This window comes from Pseudorca crassidens, chromosome 2 (assembly GCF_039906515.1).
Source record: "Pseudorca crassidens isolate mPseCra1 chromosome 2, mPseCra1.hap1, whole genome shotgun sequence".
Taxonomy (NCBI): domain Eukaryota; kingdom Metazoa; phylum Chordata; class Mammalia; order Artiodactyla; family Delphinidae; genus Pseudorca; species Pseudorca crassidens.
In genome coordinates, this window is record NC_090297.1 from 162,910,053 (window position 1) to 162,929,460 (window position 19,408).

The 19,408-nt window shown below is 42.3% G+C and overlaps 1 protein-coding gene across 1 annotated transcript; it reads right to left on the reverse strand.

Moving 5' to 3' along the window:
* Nucleotides 1-427: 427 nt before the first annotated feature.
* On the reverse strand, nt 428-8,625 carry H3-3A (H3.3 histone A). The gene is made up of 4 exons (XM_067729592.1): nt 8,473-8,625; nt 6,779-6,929; nt 5,435-5,588; nt 428-1,086 (listed from the first exon to the last, which is right to left on the reverse strand). The coding sequence occupies exons 2-4, from the start codon at nt 6,904-6,906 to the stop codon at nt 958-960; spliced, it is 411 nt and encodes a 136-aa protein (XP_067585693.1). The 5' UTR covers nt 6,907-6,929; nt 8,473-8,625; the 3' UTR covers nt 428-957.
* Nucleotides 8,626-19,408: the final 10,783 nt, after the last annotated feature.

Below are 19,408 nucleotides of genomic sequence, written 5' to 3' on the forward strand. Positions count from 1 at the left end.
ATAGCCAGCTCTCTGATGCACTAATTTTTGAACTGAAGACTGTTACATTTGCAGTTAAATTACCATTAAATATTCAAAGTTTAATAACAGATTATGTTTATATATGTACTTTCACTACTTACACAGATTTAACTATTTTCATGTGATTCTGCTGGCCAGCTAGGTTTGGGAACTGCTGGTTAAAAGTACACATATCCGTAGTCAAACTCTGGTTTTGGAAAATAGAAATACCACCTTCAAATTTTTAAAAATTTGAGGAAAGCCAGTAGCTCCAGTTTCCTTCCCATACAAAGCTTATACTTTCCTCCTCTCTCAACAATTTCAGATAAAAAGTGACAAAACACTTGATACTAAAATTATTTTGAATATGGAAATTTCAAGTAAGTTAATTGTACAGATAAGGTTGATAGTAAAGACCAAAAGCAGGTATAGTTTAATGTATTTTAATAGCAAACTTACAGGAACAGCACAGAAGACAGACAACATTAAAAACATGTACTTGCATATAGGACAACTCAGTTAGAAAAGTATAGTGAATGGATGGAATCTACTGTATGATAAAAATGCTACAAACACCATTTAGTTGCAGTCAATAAGAAATTTACTTGTTTTAAAAAAATCCAAATGCTGGCATTGTCCAGAAAAATTTAACAGGTTTATTTATAATTGTTATAAAGTTGAACTGCTGAAACTTGTTCACTGAAACATTTTGACTTGCATTAATGCTTTATGTCCCCGCATTTATATTAAAAATTCACACACAAATGAAAATGGAAAAACTGCCAATACCTGATTTCTGTCCCCCATTTTTCCACCTGCAATCATATACTTAGGTACCTTTTGACCCCACGGGGAAAAAAAAAATCTAACATTCAGAACTACCAATAACAGGAAGAGATTTTTTTTTTTTTTTTTTTTTTTTTTAAAGAATGAAATGTTTCCCATCATAGTGGATTCTTAAGCACGTTCTCCACGTATGCGGCGTGCTAGCTGGATGTCTTTTGGCATAATCGTTACACGTTTGGCATGGATAGCACACAGGTTGGTGTCTTCAAAAAGGCCAACCAGATAGGCCTCACTTGCCTCCTACAACAGGAATAAAGAAAAAAATATTATCAATAGTTAAGTTACATCTGTATCAGTTAAAAAGATGAGGTTTTTGAGCCCTTTAAAAACCTACTTCAGAAGATGTTGACTATTTTACCAAATGCTTACATTTTAATATCTGTGCGACGAGGCTGAAAGGTAGCTTATGAAAGTGAAAACTCAAGTCTTTACCAAATAATACAAGTCAAATAATTTCACTACTAAAAAAGTTTAATTTTTTTAATGTTATATGTGATTTTTAGTAAACTGAAATGTGTCTTGAGTAAAGCAAAAAATCCAACTTAAATTCTAACATTCATTCTCATCCTAAGATAAATGGAATCATGTATCTAATCCAAAGTAATATACTCTCCTACCCTGCTGTGTCCTCCTTTTTCTGAATCTTACTCACACTTCATTATATCTGTTTGACCACTGGTTTCCATCATATGGTCCTCATCTACCTTTCCTTTAACACCTCAGTTTTACCACTAGAGTGCTATTGGGTCCCAGAACACACCAGATTTGTGTCTTACTTATATACATTGACCTACTTTGCTGAGATATGCCCCCATGCCCCCCACTAACTGTACCTTCCTCTATGCACCCCTATCTGTAATGGCATTTTTGCTACCTCCCAGCATTAACATTGATCCCCCTGGTTTTTCTCATGATATTCTTAAGACTTTTCTGAAGGCATCTTCTTATCCCTACTTTCACTCAAAAACTGGTAGCTACATGAATCATTCACCAACACTTGGCATGTAAAGAGGAAAAAACGGGAGCTTCTACTTATAATTAACTCTTAAATTGTTAGCACATCTTACAGCTGTCTGAAAAGCTGAAGAATCCTTTCGTCTAGGTTAAAACATCTGCTTACTCATTTTGAAATGAACCTACTGTTTTACCAGTCATCAGTCCAACTGTTTCAGCGGATTAGGAACACACTAAATGAAAAAACGATATTTGGCTTCTCTATAAGCAAGTTATTTCTCTGTTCGAGATATATTTAGGGGAAAAAAAACAGATTTTTGTAATTGCTATTTTTGTCCTAATTAAAAAAATTATATCCATTTTGGAAACTCTGGGTAATAAAACTAAAAGGGAAATACACAGAATACTTGAGCAATTCAAGCCCCACAATACTACATAACACACAAGATACAGAGATGGGAAGAACCGGTTTTGCTTTTTACAAACATTTTGACTTTGCCAATAAAGCTTGAGATTCTGCTTTTAAAAGAACACAGCAACAATTAATTCAAATGGTTTACGTTATTCCATCTTATGAAAAAAATTATTCCCTACATTTATATCTTCATTCTTTTTAGCCTAATCTCTCTTCTATAAAAATCTGTTTCACCTAAAGTTTACTATCCCTACATGTCTTTCTGCAGCATTTGTTATCAAGAGCTAAGTCTTATTTACCTCCCCTTTATGGACTACCTAAGATTATTCCATGAAGGAGAAAGCAAACACTCCTCCTGCCCCTGGTTCCCAGGTGCAGGTAACTTTGAACTCCTAATGCCTTGGCAATCATAATGGCCTTGTACACTAGCCATCTTTTAATGCCCTTAAATTACTTAACAGAGACCTCTAACCCTAACTGAAATTTGCATCTTTTCCTTTTTTTTCTTGGCCAGGATATGTGGCTGCAGGACAGTTCCCTGACCAAGGATTGAATGCAGCTCCTCAGCTGTGAAAGCGCGGAGTCCTAACCGCTGGACCACAAGGGAATTCCCGAAATTTGCATCTTTTCTATGCAATTAGTTCCGTGTATCTTACCTATTCCAAAGAATATATTAAAAGCAAAAGTCCTTAATGTTTGGGGATTAATTCTTGGGATACTCTAGAAATAGGTAAAAGATTTAGGAAACACAGCATACTGTAGCCTGCCTACTCTTACGGGTTCGCACCACACATCAGATACTAGGACTGAAGTTCCTCAAGAAAGAAACTAGTTTCTTTTTTGTTTCACCCAGCGTATCTCAGGATTATGCAAATCTAGAAGGCTTCTGCAAAACACAGCACTATGAGCTGCTATATGGACAAGCCAACAGGTCCTGCAATTCTGAGACCATTTAAGAGTGGAATAATGATCTACTGGCTCCCCTAGTACGACTCAAATGTGGCATGTAGCAGCTGGGCCTCTCACTGCCATCTTACAACCTGGCTATAGGTTTTATAGAGTTGTGTCTGGTCAACTCTGGGAGAAGAGTCAATACTCATAGGGAATTTAACCATGACTCATATATTTCTAATTCTATTGCTAGTGTCTCAAAGTCTCCTAAACATTAAGGCTATGATGGGAATTAAAGACTGACACATTAATTTATAGCCCAGTGAACGTAATTTTGATAACAGCAAAAGAAAAAGTATCTTATAACTGGAAGAAAATGTTAATTTACAACATTTTGAGTATATTCAATATCTGACTCTTCCACCACTTCAAACCACCAATGTCCATTTTTAACATGATACCTCAGTTCAAACTCTCAGATATTAGGGGCAAAGGCTAAATTTCAAGTTAGCGAATTCTTGATTATCTATGGCAAACCTAGACTAAATTCTCTCCCATCCTCATTGGACTACCTCCCCTCCTCATTTAGTTGTATTAGAAAAGTTGTAAACTGTGTAATTCTAAAGGCAAAAATAGTGACTTTTGGAATTCTATTTCAACTGCTCTCTTCTATTGCCCTATTTCCATTAGCAAATTCTCCATCTCTGTATCTTTAAGAGAACTGATGTATAAAAAAAGCAACACAAACAAAATAAACTTCTAACAAAGATTACTCTTCCAATAAAGAGCTACCTAATGCAAGAGTACTACAGGCAGCAGAATTGAACATTTTGCTCAAAACCAATACAACCACATTTACTGACAAATATAAAACACACACCTTAATAACAGCAATGTGGAAGTTTAGACATGAATTTTAAAAAACAATAGTCTTTTACTCAGACTGTTTAGTAATCAATTTACAAAGCTCTATCATTGACACTTAAGCTCAACAATGTTGGACTTTCAAGTATAGTGTGTTCTTCAAGCATAGCCCTGCTAACTCTAACTACAAAACAAAATTGGCAGCTTTAGATCAATGCTTGAGAATATCAATAATATTTCTATATTTAAAATTAGTGGGGAAAATGTGATTAGCAATTATAGTAATAAACAAAATGGGATCTAAAGATAGTCAATGATTAAAACAGAAAATAAGGGTTTTAAATAACAGCACTGGAAGATTTTAGTAGTTTGAAATTTCAGTAATTTCAATTCATTGAGAATTTAATGGATGCCTACTCCTGGAATTTACCAATCAAATGAAGTTCAGACTAACCATAGAAACAGCTCAACCAATTACACTTCAGGGTAGAATCCACCTATCAAATCTTCCTCACACATAAAGGAAAAGCTTGGCAACAGCAGCCTTGCAAAATCCTCCAATGGAGTGTATGTAGATTCTGGACCCTCCCCCAAAAGATTCCGATTCAGGTCTGTGGAGGTGCCTAGCAATCTGCAATTTTAATCACCTCTAACCCCACGCTCTGAAGGAGGTGGCAGTCTTACCATACTCTGAGTTACAACGAACGCCAAACTCGTTAACATTATAGGTTACTTAAGTGATTGATGTTAATTATACCCACATACCTAATCAAATATCTTACTTGTGGGCATTTCAAGTTTTAATCTTGGCACAAACCACCAGTATTTCAAATAGATAACCACAGCTAAAACAGTACTTCTCAAAGTTCTGACACACTGGAGCTAAGAATAAATTCACTATGTTTCCCATTTAAGTGGAAATCCATACATAATCCCCTTTAGCAAACTACAAGTCTTCCAATTTCTTTTTACAAGCCTAGTATCTTTTTCTCCTTATCGTCAACCTAATCCTAACTACCACTCATGCTTCTTTTACCTCAATGCACAGTTCTTTTATGCTGCCTGTTCCCATCCCAGATATTATGTTCTCTCCACTTGCAACTGCCTCTTCAGGCCCAGGAAGCCATTTATTCTAACATTCTTTTTATATCAGTCACTGTTTGAAACTAATTACCAATTACCTTTAGCCCCATGACTTCCTGATGTCCTGCAGCAACTGTAAGCCAAACCAGAAGGTTCTTTTTCCCTTTAAACACTGCAACGTCTAAAATTTTAAAATCCTATGTCTGCTTGTATGACCTTGAGCAACTTAACCTTTCTGACATCTTAACAGTGAAATAGATAAGACCTACCTCATCCACTCGTGATGATTAAATTTAACAAGCATATACAAAGATTTAGAATTGTTCTCGGTACAAAGCAGGAACGGCCAACTCTTAGAGCCTTTCCCACCCGCCATTTTACCTGCAAAGCACCAATAGCTGCACTCTGGAAGCGCAGATCTGTTTTGAAGTCCTGAGCAATTTCCCGCACCAGACGCTGGAAGGGAAGTTTGCGAATCAGAAGTTCAGTGGACTTCTGATAACGTCTAATTTCACGGAGTGCCACGGTACCAGGCCTTTAAAACAAAACACAATAAAGACACGGTTACCAAATACATAAAAAACATAAAAGAGTGGTCATCAGCTTTAAAAAGACGCAGTCACTTTTCACAAAATAAATCACCCAACTATTCTTCAGCTTCTGTATCAAATTTCACTTATTAAATTATGACCCGAATATTCAAGTCTGTTAAGAGTAACACAACAATCCTTTAAAGCAAAAAGCATGATATTAAAGTAGATTCCTGGCAGGGGGGTTTAATCAAAGTCCTCTTATTTTCTTCCTCTTTAACATATATATAACTAACTTGTTATAATTACAACTTGGGAAAGTACTAGGTCACAAATAAAGAGGTCAAAATTGTTCAGACTCTTCTCAATTTGGCAGCACTCTCCTTCTTCCCACTGGCACCCCCAATTCTTCTAAAAGACCTACCAGCACAACCCAATGAGCTTCCTTTAAAAAATACACTTATGGCATTTAAGTTTGATTTCCCAGAATACCTTTGAACACTGCACATCCCTCATGAATGATTAAATGTGAATACTCTTTTATGGTGTATCTTCTATATGGAAGTTTTCTTTCTTTCTTTCTTTTTAAAACTAATTTTAAGCAAGAAATTTACCTCAATTCTGACTTATTTCTTCCACTTTTATTTTAGGCTAACTAAAATCATTTGCAGAAGGCACCTAAATACAGACAACTTCTGCCCTCTAATGGCAGATGCCCTTAACAACACTGCTCAGGGTAGTTCAAAACTGTGCTAACAGAAGGAAATAAACCAATTCAAGTAAATGAAGGACTTACCTAAAACAAAATGACCCCCAATCTTGATTAAATTACTTTACCAAGAGAAAGAGTATCCTCAAAAATGTATTTAAAAATGTATTTACTATTTAAAAAATATACAATACACCTAACAGCTAAATAAAATGTTACCCTATCCCATTAACGTTATTAGTGATACAACCTCTCCTCTGGGCTATGGGCAAGATCATGGCTTCAAAATTAAACATGTTCCCAATAAAACCTAACACTAAATTTTATATATATATATATTTTAAAGTATTAGTAAATATTCAAAAGGAAAAATTATTAGTTTCTCTAAAGCAAAAAGTATAATTATACATCTTTTTATTAAATTATATAGATACTGCTTCGGGAGATAGGCTTTGTCCCATTTTTTCCCTCCTCTTGTTTTAATACCTGTAACGATGAGGTTTCTTCACCCCTCCAGTAGAGGGCGCACTCTTGCGAGCGGCTTTCGTAGCCAGTTGCTTCCTCGGTGCTTTACCACCGGTCGATTTGCGGGCAGTCTGCTTTGTACGAGCCATGGTATAAAGACCTCCTTACTTACCTACCAGCATCAAAACACAAAAATCACCATATGCAACTAACAAACATACAAGTTTTCCTGCCATTACCACCGCTCCCCCCCCCCAAAAATCTGGAAATTATGATCAGTATAAAAAAATAATGTCTGTAATGTTACATAATTTTAAAGTGTGCAGATTACGTCTACCACCCAAATATGACTTCCTGAAACAAACTGTAGTACTAGAAAATTGTTAGCGTTAACACCAATCATCTCTCAAAAATGCCAAATTTGAGCGATAAACGGCAAAACAAAAAGACCCCTGACAGCCTTCACTTCAGTTTCTTTAATTAAAGTAGAAATTAGAAATGTCTGTAAATATTCGATCCACTAACAAGTCAAAAGAACGAAGCCACAAACCACAGAAAGGTCGAGTCAAATTACAGCAAAAAAGGTTTTGGTCACCCCCCCCGCCGCCCCCCCCCTTTACGTCTGGCAGTTGATAGACTGCTGTAAATATCTGAAAACATTCCTGCTTCTGCATCTCTACAGTTCTGTTGACAAAAAGGCGTCTCAAAAAACAAGAGAGGAACAACAGCTACCACCAGCGAGCATTCTACAAAGCACCGTCCTGGCGTCCAGTCCTCAGAAGCTTCGCAGTGAAATTAAAAAAAAAAAGTGCCCCGCACCCAGGCTTTAATTAACGCACGGGACCGGCCGACCAGTCCACCCCAAGCACCACATAAACTTTTGGTTTCGCCTCCTCCGGCCCCTCGGCACAGGGTCCCCCAGCCTGCCCGCCTCGCTCCCAGCGTCTCGCGCAGGCACAAACTCGGCTCCCAGACCAGAACAAAATGGAAACAATCGCAAAACGTATCCGATTCCCTACCAAAGAGACAAAACACCAAATCGCTCGAAAACAGCCCGATCCCCTGCCACGTGCCGCCCTCCAAAATGCAAAAGTTTTTTTTGTGCATTTCAAATGCATCAAGTTTCCGCTTCTCTAAAAAAGGAGAAAAAAATTTTTCTCTTTAAAAAATTTTCCTCCTTTTTCAAATGGGGAAGAGAGAAACGGGGGAAAAAATATGGTCGGTGACCAGAGAAGAGAGACAAGATGGTGAAGCTTAGCAACAACTGTGGGGAGGCAGCAAAAAGCGAGTTACCCCAGGGTGGGAAGCAGCGGCGATTTCCACCCTTTTCCCGCTCGAAAACTGGGGTCCGGGGTCCGGGGGCGGTAGTTAAGAGGCCCGCGCGGGTCGTGGTGAAGGTCTGAGGTCCCGGGAAGGGGCGGCGGGCGGGATTTCACCGAAGAAAGAGGAGCCAGGGGCGCGGGGAGGGAGAGCAGGCTCGGCGACGCGGCGGTTGCTGCTGTTGGGCTGAGGCGGCGAGAGACTGGGGAGCCGCCGGAGCCGCCGTCGCCTGAGGGGTGAGGGAAACTCGCTCCTCACCTCCATTTCTGGGCCAAAAAGTTTGTGGGCCAAGCCGGAGGGACCCTGGGTCCCCTCACCGCACCGCCGGGGCCCGGCCCGGGGTTGACGGCAAGCGGGGCTCGGTTCCGGGGAAGCGGGCAGACGGGGAAACTTACCCCCCTTCTCCTTCGGCTGGAGCTCAGCGAGCTAGAGGCGGCGCTGGCGTCGGAGAGCGACAGCGGCGCGGCGGCGGCAGCGAACACAATTGAAAGATGGCTGACACCGAGGCTATCCCCCAACACACGCCGCCCCGCCCCCGCGCCGCGCGCCAACCAATCACACACAATGGAGGGAAGGCTCGGCCCCGCCCCCGCCCCTCGCTCGCGCCCCGCCTCCGCCCCTCCCCCCGCGCGCCCGTTCGCTGGCGCGCGCTCGCCCCTCCCCCGCGCGCCGCCCGCTCCCTCCTCCCGGCCGCCTCGCGCAGTGTGTGTACAAACACAAAAGACACGCCGAAGGGCCGCCGGCTCCGGCCGAGACGGCCGCCCGCCCGACCCCGTTTTAACTCCGGCTCTCCGGCCCCGCACTCCCACCCTGCTCCGTGCGCACACGTCTTGGCAGTCGGGAAGCCCGGGTTTGGGGCGCCGAGGGGGAAGTGAGGGGGGAGGGGCGGGCGGGAGGAGGCGCGGTCGGTGAACACCCGGCCTGCGGGCGTCTCAGGCCGCGGCGGGGAGGGCGAGGGAGGGGGCGCCCCGCTCCGGCGCGGGCCCAGGCGCGCGTCCCCGAGGCGCCCCGGGGGCGGGGAGAAGGGCACCGCCGGTCGGGTCGGTGCACCCCAGTTGAAAACACTACCCAACCGGAAGCAAATAGCAGCCTAGCGTCCCGCGTCCACTTTCGGATGGGGCTGCTCTAGCCGCTGGCAGGGCTGCCGGACTGCAGTCTTCACGCTCTCTCTCCGGGCCAGGTGCGGCCGGCCCGCCCGTAGACAACTTTAGTCGCTCAACACACCGGCCCGGGCCGTGGCGGGCCCCGCGGTGCGGGCTGTAGGCAGTCCGCAAGGGCTCTGCCACCTAGGACGCCCGGCCCCGCGCAGGTGGCATCTCCAGGGCCGAGGGGCCGGGGCTCGCCTTCTTCCTGAGCCGGGATGCCTGATGCAAGATGGCTGTATTTTGTAAGCCTCTAAAACAATGTGTGGAATACACAGCTAACTGCACCAGAGCCTGACTACCAGTCCTGGCAGCTTGTCCTACTAGCAAGTTCGGCCTTTTAACCTTTTCAGTATTCGGTAGAATTGCCAAATACTGGATAGTCAAGTGTTGTCAGCAGCTTCTGCATAGTTTAGATGCGGCGGAAAACGGCAGAAATAAGGAAAACGTGGTTTGGGGATTATCACATTTATCCATTTTCCAATTCTCAGTAGCATAGGAAACAGACTTCAGGTTCAAGTCATCCACGTTGTCAGCTCATTGGCCTTAGACTATCTGTACCGTCCCTAGATGGTTTTGACAGCACTCGCAACTATGTGTGAGGGTTTTCAATAGAAGTGTCATGAAGACATCCCATAGGATAGTGAAGGAGATAAATTTCATAGATGGAGGGCATAACTACTACTGGTAGTCTGAAGATCTTATAAAGCATCTTAGTCATAAACATTATCCTGAAACGGATATATGGAAATCAGATATGAAAGGTTATCCTGAAACGGATATATGGAAATCAGATATGAGAGAGGGAGTAGATTTGTCCAAGGACACTTGAGTGATGAAGAGACCCAGGAGAAACCAAAAAAAATCCAGGCCTCCTGTTTCATTATTATTTAATGAATGTTAAGTGTGTGTGGTTGCTCTGCAGAATACATGCAATCTGCAAGCCTCTCCTAAAAGCACGTATGCAAAAGAGCTTAGGCTGAGCTGCCAGCGAAGACTTTCTATAATTCGGGCCAAGAAGAGGTTTCTTTGCTTGTTTTTTGTTTTGTTTTGAGGAAACCAAAATATTTATTGGTTTTTTTTCCAGGATTTTTCCAGGAAGGCTGTTGTACATCAATTAAACTCATCATATCTTCAAGAAATGTTAAATGACACTGGTAACGTTCTCTTTATATGCTAGATTTTTCCATAGCTTCTATTTTTTGTCTTCAAAATATTTTTAAGGACAGGAAAGACTGTTTTAGGTGAAATAGTTCTGATCTTGGATTATCTGAACCTACTCAGCTGTCCAGATGTAAAATAGAAGTGATATTTATCTGTGTGAAGATAGGCCACAAGTTTTTTCTAGTTGTAGGATCAAGTACGTTTAGCACCTAGGTAGGTGCCTGGTTACCTGGAAGTTTTCTCACTGAGTGAATATTTATTGGGTGCCAACTGTGCTTGGCATAGTTCTGGGTGCTGGAAGACAGCAGTGAACAAACAACACAAGCCCTCATGGGGCTTATAATCTCTGGAAGCATTGCTTTGCACAGGGAAGTAGCACTTGGAAGAGGGAAGGAAAGACATCCTTTGGAGTCCTAAGATTGGCAAAAACTGTAGCTGAGGGGAGAAGAGCACTTTAGAGTCAGATGATGGGGGAAGGAAAGCTGTCAGGGCAAAAAGGGATTCTAAAGGGGGTACCAGGGTCAGTCCTGAATTGGCTTTACTTCTAGAACTCTTGGGCTAATAATGGCTTCAAAATTTGGAGTTTAAAAAACAATGGAGGGACTTCCCTGGTGGTCCAGTGGTTAAGGCTCCATGCTCCCAATGCAGGGGGCCCGGGTTCGATCCCTGGTCAGGGAACTAGATCCTGCATGCTGCAACTAAAGATCCCGCATGCTGCAACTAAGACCCAGTGCAGCCAAATGAATTTTAAAAGAAAAAAAGAGAGAGGAAAAAAAAAAAACAAAAAAACAGTGGAGAGGAGGGGAGCAAAAGCTTTTAAGTTAAAACATTTTCCCTAGAGTAGAAATCTTATGGTCACTAATTCAGATTTGTTTATGAGTAAAAGTTTAAAAAGTAGAATGGAAAGGACTTTAAAAACACCACTATTGATATCTGTTTAGCTTGTGAATCAGTCCAATGCAAAGATTACTGCCTCAAGGAGCTGTTGCTTCTGGCCACTCAGTTGCATGCACACTTTATCACATCACCCTTCCTCTTTATCACATTGATTTAAATCTGTCATATTTGTTTACTTGCTTGTTATGTCTCTTCCCCAGAGAATGTCAACTCTAGGACGGCAGTGGTCTTATCTCTTTCTTTCCACTGCACTAGCACTGCCACCTCTACTCCACTCCCCCCACCCCTGCCAGTGTGGGGCTGTCCCCATTTGTTGAATATTAGGTGATCTCATCCAGTCCCATGGAATTGTCAAACATACGCAAAAGGAGAGTAGTATGATGAACCTCTAGGTACCCATCAGCTAGCTTCAAAGATGATCTACTCATGCCCAATCTTGTGTTTCATCTACGCCTGTACTCATTCTTCCTACCTCCCCCCACTCAAATGATTTTGAAGCAAATTGCAGGCTTTACATCATTTTACCTGTAGATATTTCAGTATGTATTGTAATCATTGATTAATGATTCATATGCCCATTAAATCTCTTATCGTCTATGATTCTATTTGCCCTTTGTTGAAAACTATGTCCTGAGACTTTGGATCCCAGTGTCCTCTTTCCATAACTGTCCCTCCTTCAGTGTTGCCCAGTAAATGGCATTATGATTTACTTAACTGCTTAAACCGAAAAGTGTAGGCATCCTACTTAAGCCTCCCTTTCTTTCATTCCCATAGTCCTATTGGTCCTACCTATGAAAAGCTTCTCAGAATGACCTACTCCTTTCCTCCTCTCCTCACCTCTCAGCTGGCCCCCAGTTACTTCCTATATGACCTTTCTCTTTCCACTCTTGCACCTCTGTATTCCATTCTCTACAGTGCATGCAGAGATTAGATTTATAGAATGTAAATCAGATTAAGTCATACCCTTGTGTAAATGCATTCAGAGGCCTCCCACTGCTTTTGGTTAAATGCAAGGCCTAGCATCACTTCTGCCCTCTCCAGTGGTATTCTGCTCCAGCCCTGCTACCTTACCTTTCAAGCTCTTCCCTCCTGAGGGTCATTTCACTGTGTTTCGCAGCTTGAATGCTCTCCCCAAGCTTTATCACAGGGCTGGCTCCCTCATCTTCTAAGGCAGCTCTTCCACTTTTCCATGTCTCTTAGAAAAAGATCCTCTTTGTACGGTACACTGAGGAAAAGTGAAGGGGATTTGGAGCGATTCAAATAGAACTTGATTAAAACTTTCGTTATACATTTTTATATTACATAATCGCTATGAAAGAAAATAATTACATTTTAAAGAAGATAATACATATCAAACTTGTGTAAAACTCCCAAATAAAACGTTTTCAAAGTTTTCAATGGGAAATGTTGAGCTTACATCCATGAGCATAATTTTTTATATCAGGTTTTATACTTGAAATGGCCACGTGCCGTTCCTGATCAAGATTTTAGGATGAAGAGCTCTTCAAATTCTTGATGATCTTACTGAAAAACTTCAAAATAATTGTTTTCAGTCATTCAAAAAAGTGTAACTGTTGAAGTTATATATTTAAAATTCTTGCCTTCTTTCATTGACAAATGTAAACTTGGAATTTCTTGTGAATGGATTTTGAATCTAATTAAACTTTTTAAAGGTCAAGTATTTTAAAATTATGATACAGCTCAAATTTGCAAAATGCACATGTTGCTAAGCAGTCACCCTGTAGGTGCCTTGGTCACCACCAAAAAGAGTCTAAAATAGTGAGAAGTACCTGGTAGGAGAACAGAAGTTCAAATCTGCACCAGCAGCCCTGTTCAGCCTCCTTGTCCCCAGCCCCGACTGGCTGCATTTTGGGCTACACCAACACTCCCTGGGCACCTGGCATGGTATTCCTCTGTCTCCTTGCCCATGATGGGCAGTGTTCCCTGCCGCAGAACTAAAGCAAGCATGAGGGGCTAGAGCACCTCCTGGGCTGTGCTCAGCATATCACATGGAACAGTGGGTCGTGGGCACCACTTATCTGCTCAGCTCTGTGCCAACCATGGGGCACAGGTCAGACCCATGCCTCTCAGGCTGCCCTCCAAGGAGCCTCGGAAGGGGCTGCTTACAGCCAGGAGCCCTGGGCCATAGGGCTGAGAGGACCTATCTCCTGGTACCTACGTAGCCCAAAGTGAAGACCACTGGATGACTCTGAGGTCTCAGTTCCACGTCACCCCTCAGAGAACCACCCTGTCTTCCTTGCCCCCCACCCCTCATGTTATACTCGGTCACGTTTCCATGCTTATTTCCATCGGCAGTTCTCACAACCTGATGTTTTGATTCATTTGCTGATTAGTGGTCTCCCCAACTAGACTATAAACTTGATGAGAGCAAGGACCTTGACATTTTATACACTGTTCTGTCCCTATCAACTTGCATAGTACCCAGTCCATGCTGGACACTTAATAACTATTTGATGGATAAATAAACAAAAAGTGACCATAGTTTATAGAGTTTTATAACCAATTTTTAAATGTATTTTGTTTGCAGGATATTCACATCTGAAAAAATGTACCTCTTAGAGTTAATGAGCTATGATATCTTTCTCCGTATTCTCATCCGTATAAGGAAGGTAAATATTTTTCTCATGGTGAAGTTGTGAGGATGAATGTGCTTTTGACCAGGGCTAACTGTCACTATTAATGTTTTATAAATTTTGAACACTCATTAAATGACTAATGGCATCTATTATCATTATTTTCTGCTCACCAAGCAGCCTTGGGATTATAGTTGGGCTCCTTATGTAGATTGGAGGTGCCCTCCCCAGTATCCTGGAGATTGTCACATTTCTTCGTAAATGAATAAATGGGTGTCCCAGTTCTACATCAGTCTTGGTGAAGTGAGTTGGTGTAGGTCTGCCCTGAAGAAGGACGGCCAAGAGGTTAAGTGGTTTCTAAGACCACAAGGCCCAGAGCCAGGGCTTTGAACCATTGTGAATTCATACATATAAATGGCACCTGGTGAAGCTTGTTGGACATTAGACAGCCTTTGAGACACTCCCCAACCCCTTCCTTCAAACTCCAACATTCTAATATAATGATCTTGACACTTGCTAAGTATTAATAAACAGGTGAGAAAATTCTATTTCATAAAAAAGCCTTTAAAAAAAAGAGGATTCTCTCTTTTTAAAAAATCCCCCCTTTTCCAAGAACTGGATTAATTGTCCAAGTTCAAAGAAAAGTAAGGTTCAAGAAGTATACTGCCTTTGGGACCTCCCCAGTGACGCCGTGGTTAAAAATCCGCCTGCCAATGCAGGGGACACAGGTTTGATCCCTGGTCCGGGAAGATCCCACATGCCACAGAGCAACTAAGCCCATGCGCCACAACTCCTGAAGCCCACGCACCTAGAGCCCGTGCTCCTCCACAAGAGAAGCCACCGCAATGAGAAGCCTGTGCATCACAATGAAGAGTAGCCCCTGCTCGCTGCAACTAGAGAAAGCCCATGTGCAGCAACAAAGACCCAACGCAGCCAAAAAAAAAAAAAAAAAAAGTACTACCTTCTCCTCTGGGAAAAAGAGGAGTTATGCTTCCTTTGACAGACAGAATATTCTACTCTGCAGAGCTTGCCTGTCAGAAGAACAAGGACTTGAATTACCAGGGAGCCCTGAACTGCCTGGTACCATTTTTTAATGGTTCAAGCAGTGGTGTTCCCCTTTTCTAGTATCAAAAAAAGAGTAAATTCTTTCTTCTATAATCCCCTTTCTCACTCCTAGCATTTATAAGAATACCTCAAATACCAGACAAGTTAACTTATCCCTAGTATATTAAGATTTTTTTCTTTTTAATAGACTATTTTTTCCCAATTACATTAAAATTTAAATTATGGAACACATGGGGACTTCCCTGGTGATCCAGTGGCTGAGACTTCACGCTCCCAATGCAGGGGGTTTGGCTTCGATCCCTGGGCAGGGAACAAGATCCCATATGCCGCAACTAAGTGCACACTGCAACTAAAGATCCTGCGTACCACGACTAAAAAGATCCTACACGTGGCAACGAAGATCCCACATGGCACAACTAAGACCCAGCACAGCCAAATAAATAAAGAAATATTTTTTAAAAATTATGGAACATATGTTATCAAACCTTAAGTATGAAGTCTTTACCTGGAAAGGAAAATTTCTAAGTCACCTCAGTCTAAAAATCCATGCACATCTGCTATATTCTTAGATGGCTTGTCCTACCCTAGGTTGGCTTAGGGCTCATATGGCTCCCTGTTGAGACAGTAAGTTTCCCCAACACCACTTCCAACACTGACATCCACCAACAGCAAGACCCATCCTGGACACACTGTCCCCTCATAGAGGGAACTCTTTCTACTCAAGCTCAGCTCGGCTAGGGTTTCCAGATAAAATGGTGCCTGGGACATATTTATACTAAACAATATTTTGTTGTTTTTCTGAAATTCAAATTTAACTGGGCATCCTGTATTTTTATTTCCTAAGTCTAACAGCCCTTACGCATGCTAAGGGGATATTCCTCTCAACTTTCCATGACCCCAGCTCCCATTGCTCAAGCTTCTCTAAGCTTCTTTAGCAACTGAATCTGGCTTCCTTTCATGGGCTGGCAGGGCTGGTGTCTGCCGGCACTCTTGCCACACCCATCTTACCCTTTCTAGAAAGCAAAGTGTTCCATGTAAGATCTCCACACTCGAGGAGTTTCCAGGCCCTCTCAGGTCTCTTCTGGGGCCTTTAGAACCCTCCACCGTCATGGCGAAGTGCTGTAATAGCTGAGGTTATTACTCTGTTCTCCCTCCTAAATATTCTGCCGAGAAACTACCCCAGGAAGCAGGCTGGAGTCCTTGTCACATCCTGCCAGTGCTGTGAGGTTTGACAGTGCTATCTGAGTTCAATTCCTACTTAGTCCTTCCCCCAGCAGAACCTACCCAATGATGACTGACACCCATGGCACAGCCAGGATCAAAGGAGACCAAGTAGGAAGGGAGGGGACTTTGGAGGCAAACAGGACTGAGTTTGAATCCTAGCTCTGCCACTAATCAACGGAGCGTTAACCTTTCTGGGTCTTAGTTTCCTCGTCTGTAAAATGAGCAAAATTACCTTAAAGTGTAATAATAATCCTACCTTGCCAGGTCACTAAGGATCAGAAAGAATAAATACAGAGCACCTGACACAGAGTATGGGCTCCACAAATGACCATCATTGTGTCAAACCTGTCTTCACTGCTTTCAAAAGGTATGATCTACTATGTATCATTGCAATTTAAAGTAGCTGTGTTAATAGTTCCCAAACACGTGGGCAAACTGTAACCTTTTTTGAAGCATGAAGGTGCAGGTTAGCTTGAGAGAATTTGTCATGCTTTGTTTAGCTTCAGTCCCCTGCTAGGTAGCTAGTCAGCGCCCCCCCAGGACATAGTATGGGCCCAGTACTTCTACATAAGGTTTAGGAAGAAGCTTAATTAAACAATAACCACATTATTAGAAGCCCCACAATGTCCCCCAGTCTCTGAGGTGGAACAGTAATTGCAGAATCAGGAGGGAGGAAGATCTTTCTATGCTGGATCCATAGGAGTGTTAACATCTCAGAGAGAGAGACAGGGAGAGAGAGAGACTGACTCTGCCTAGGTGATGTTTTGGCCTGTGAGTAGTGTCCTTCCCTGGATATTCTCTCTGATGACCCTTGGGGGTCAAGAAGGACACCCTGCTGCTACTCCCCTTATTCTATGGAGGAGGCTCTCCCTGACTTTATATATGACTCAGTTATCTTGGAATGATATGTTTATGCTTCCTCCAAGAGTGATCAGCTTTTCCTTGCCTCTGGGTTATCTTGAATACCAAAAGTAGCTTCTTCACACCTAGTTACCAGGATTCACAGATGAGAGATCTGTTGTCATTTCAGAGGCAAAGTTTCTCTCCCTAGGTGCCTTAAACTTATTAGGAGATGAAGAAACCCCAACACATTAAACATGGTTTATACAAAGATTATTAAAAATCTTTTATATGCACTATTGCCCCCTACAAATTTTCATGCGTGGGCATAGACTCCCTCCATTTCCTAATTGGACCAGTGCTGGAAAAATTTAGAAGTTATATATGTGCCAGGAAATGGGAAAAGAAAATTGAAAAACATTGATTTAAATAATTCTGGTTAAAAAATAGTAGGTATTTGGACTGAATAGATGTTTTTTTTTTCTTACTTTATTGCAGTATATGCTTTCCAAATTTTTATTTTTATAGTGAGACTGTATTACTTCTATAGTTAGAAAAAATGGAAGTGCAAAAACTGGGAAAAGGCACCCACGGCTCCTGACAGAGTGACTGGGAATGGCAGACACAGAAAAATGGCTCTGCTCCGGGGTTTGCCTCTTACAAATGTGTGGCCAGGCTCTGCCCACAGATCTGAACAGGATCTGCTAGCTGCTCACTAGGTGTGAACAAGGGCAATTCGGGTCGGTTCAACAAGCATCCATTGAGTGCCCACCGTGTGCCTGGCACTATGCTAGGCACTTGCTACAAAGGCAAAAAGATAGCCCTTGTCCTATTGAGAAAGGGATCATCTCAACATGGTGTGATGTGTTCTCCATTCGAGGCATTTCAGGAGTTCTGTGGGAGCACCAAGGAAACCTCAGGGTCAGGGAACATTTGGGAAGTGGCGACACCTAAACTTTCTTTAAAATATTTTCAACATTTTAAAATATTTTCTTATAAGGAAGAAAATTATTACAGATAACTACTTCTAACAGTTTGTATTTTCAAATATTTTGGCTTCTTTCTATACATCAACATGCAATTCATATGCAAACTTTTCTTTTGGCATTTTTTTTACAAAAAATAGGAATTAGCCCTGAAGAATGAGTAGGAATAGAGCAGGTGAAGAAGAGATGGAAGGGTGTTCCAAGCAGAGGGAATAGCATGAGTAAAGGTAGTGAGGCAAGAATTTTCATAAAACCAGCACACATATATCAAGACAGGAAGTCTCAGGAGAGGAGGCTGGAAAATGACCAGAGACTTGGTCCTAGATGGCCTTGTCTGTCAGCCCAAGACACTTGGGCTGTGGAGAGGGTTAGGGAAGAGACATGATCAGGTTTTCTTGTATGAATATCACGTTGGCAGCAGGGTGAGTGGTGAGTTTGAGAGGGTTAAGACTGAAGGCAAAGAATTTGCAACAATGTGGATGGACTTTGAGGGTGTTAGGCTAAGTGAGGTAAATCAGACAGAGGAGAACCAATACTGTATGATCTCACATATGTGGAATCTAAAAAAAACCCCCAAACCCCAAACCCCCAAACCAAGCTCCTACGTACAGAGGACAGACTGGTGGTTGTCAGAGGTGAGGCATGGGTTGTTGGAGGCATGGTGTGTGTGTGGGGTGGGTGAAATGGGTGAAGGGGGTCACAGCTTCCAGTTATAAAATAAATAAGCTATGGGGATATAATGTATAACATGGTGGCTGTAGTTAAACGTACTGTACTGCACATTTGAAGTTGCTAAGAGAGTACATCTTGAAAGCTCTCATCACGAGAAACAAAGTTTTGTAACTCTGTGTGGTGACAGGTATTAAGTAGACTTATTGTGGTGATCAATTTGCATTATGCTGCTTCCCCTTGAATTACATGGGGTTGGACTGTGCGGGTCTACTTATAGGCGGAATTTTTCAATAGTAAATACTACAGTACTAAAACAACCTCAGTTGGTTGAATCCGCGAATGTGCAGTTGTGGATACGGAGGGCCGATTGTAAAGTTCTACACTGATCTTTGAATGCCGGGGTATGTTACCCCTAACCCCTGAGTTGTTCAAGGATTGACAGGATATAAATATCGAATCATTATGTTATACACCTAAAAGTAATACAATGTAGTATGTCAATTATACCCCAATTAAAAAAATTTATCTCGGGCTTCCCTGGTGGCGCAGTGGTAGAGAATCTGCCTGCCAATGCAGGGGACACAGGTTCAAGCCCTGGTCTGGGAAGATCCCACATGCCACGGAGCAACTGGGCCCGTGAGCCATAACTACTGAGCCTGTGTGTCTGGAGCCTGTGCTCCACAACAAGAGAGGCCGCAATAGTGAGAGGCCCGTGCACCGCGATGAAGAGTGGCCCGCGCTCGCCGC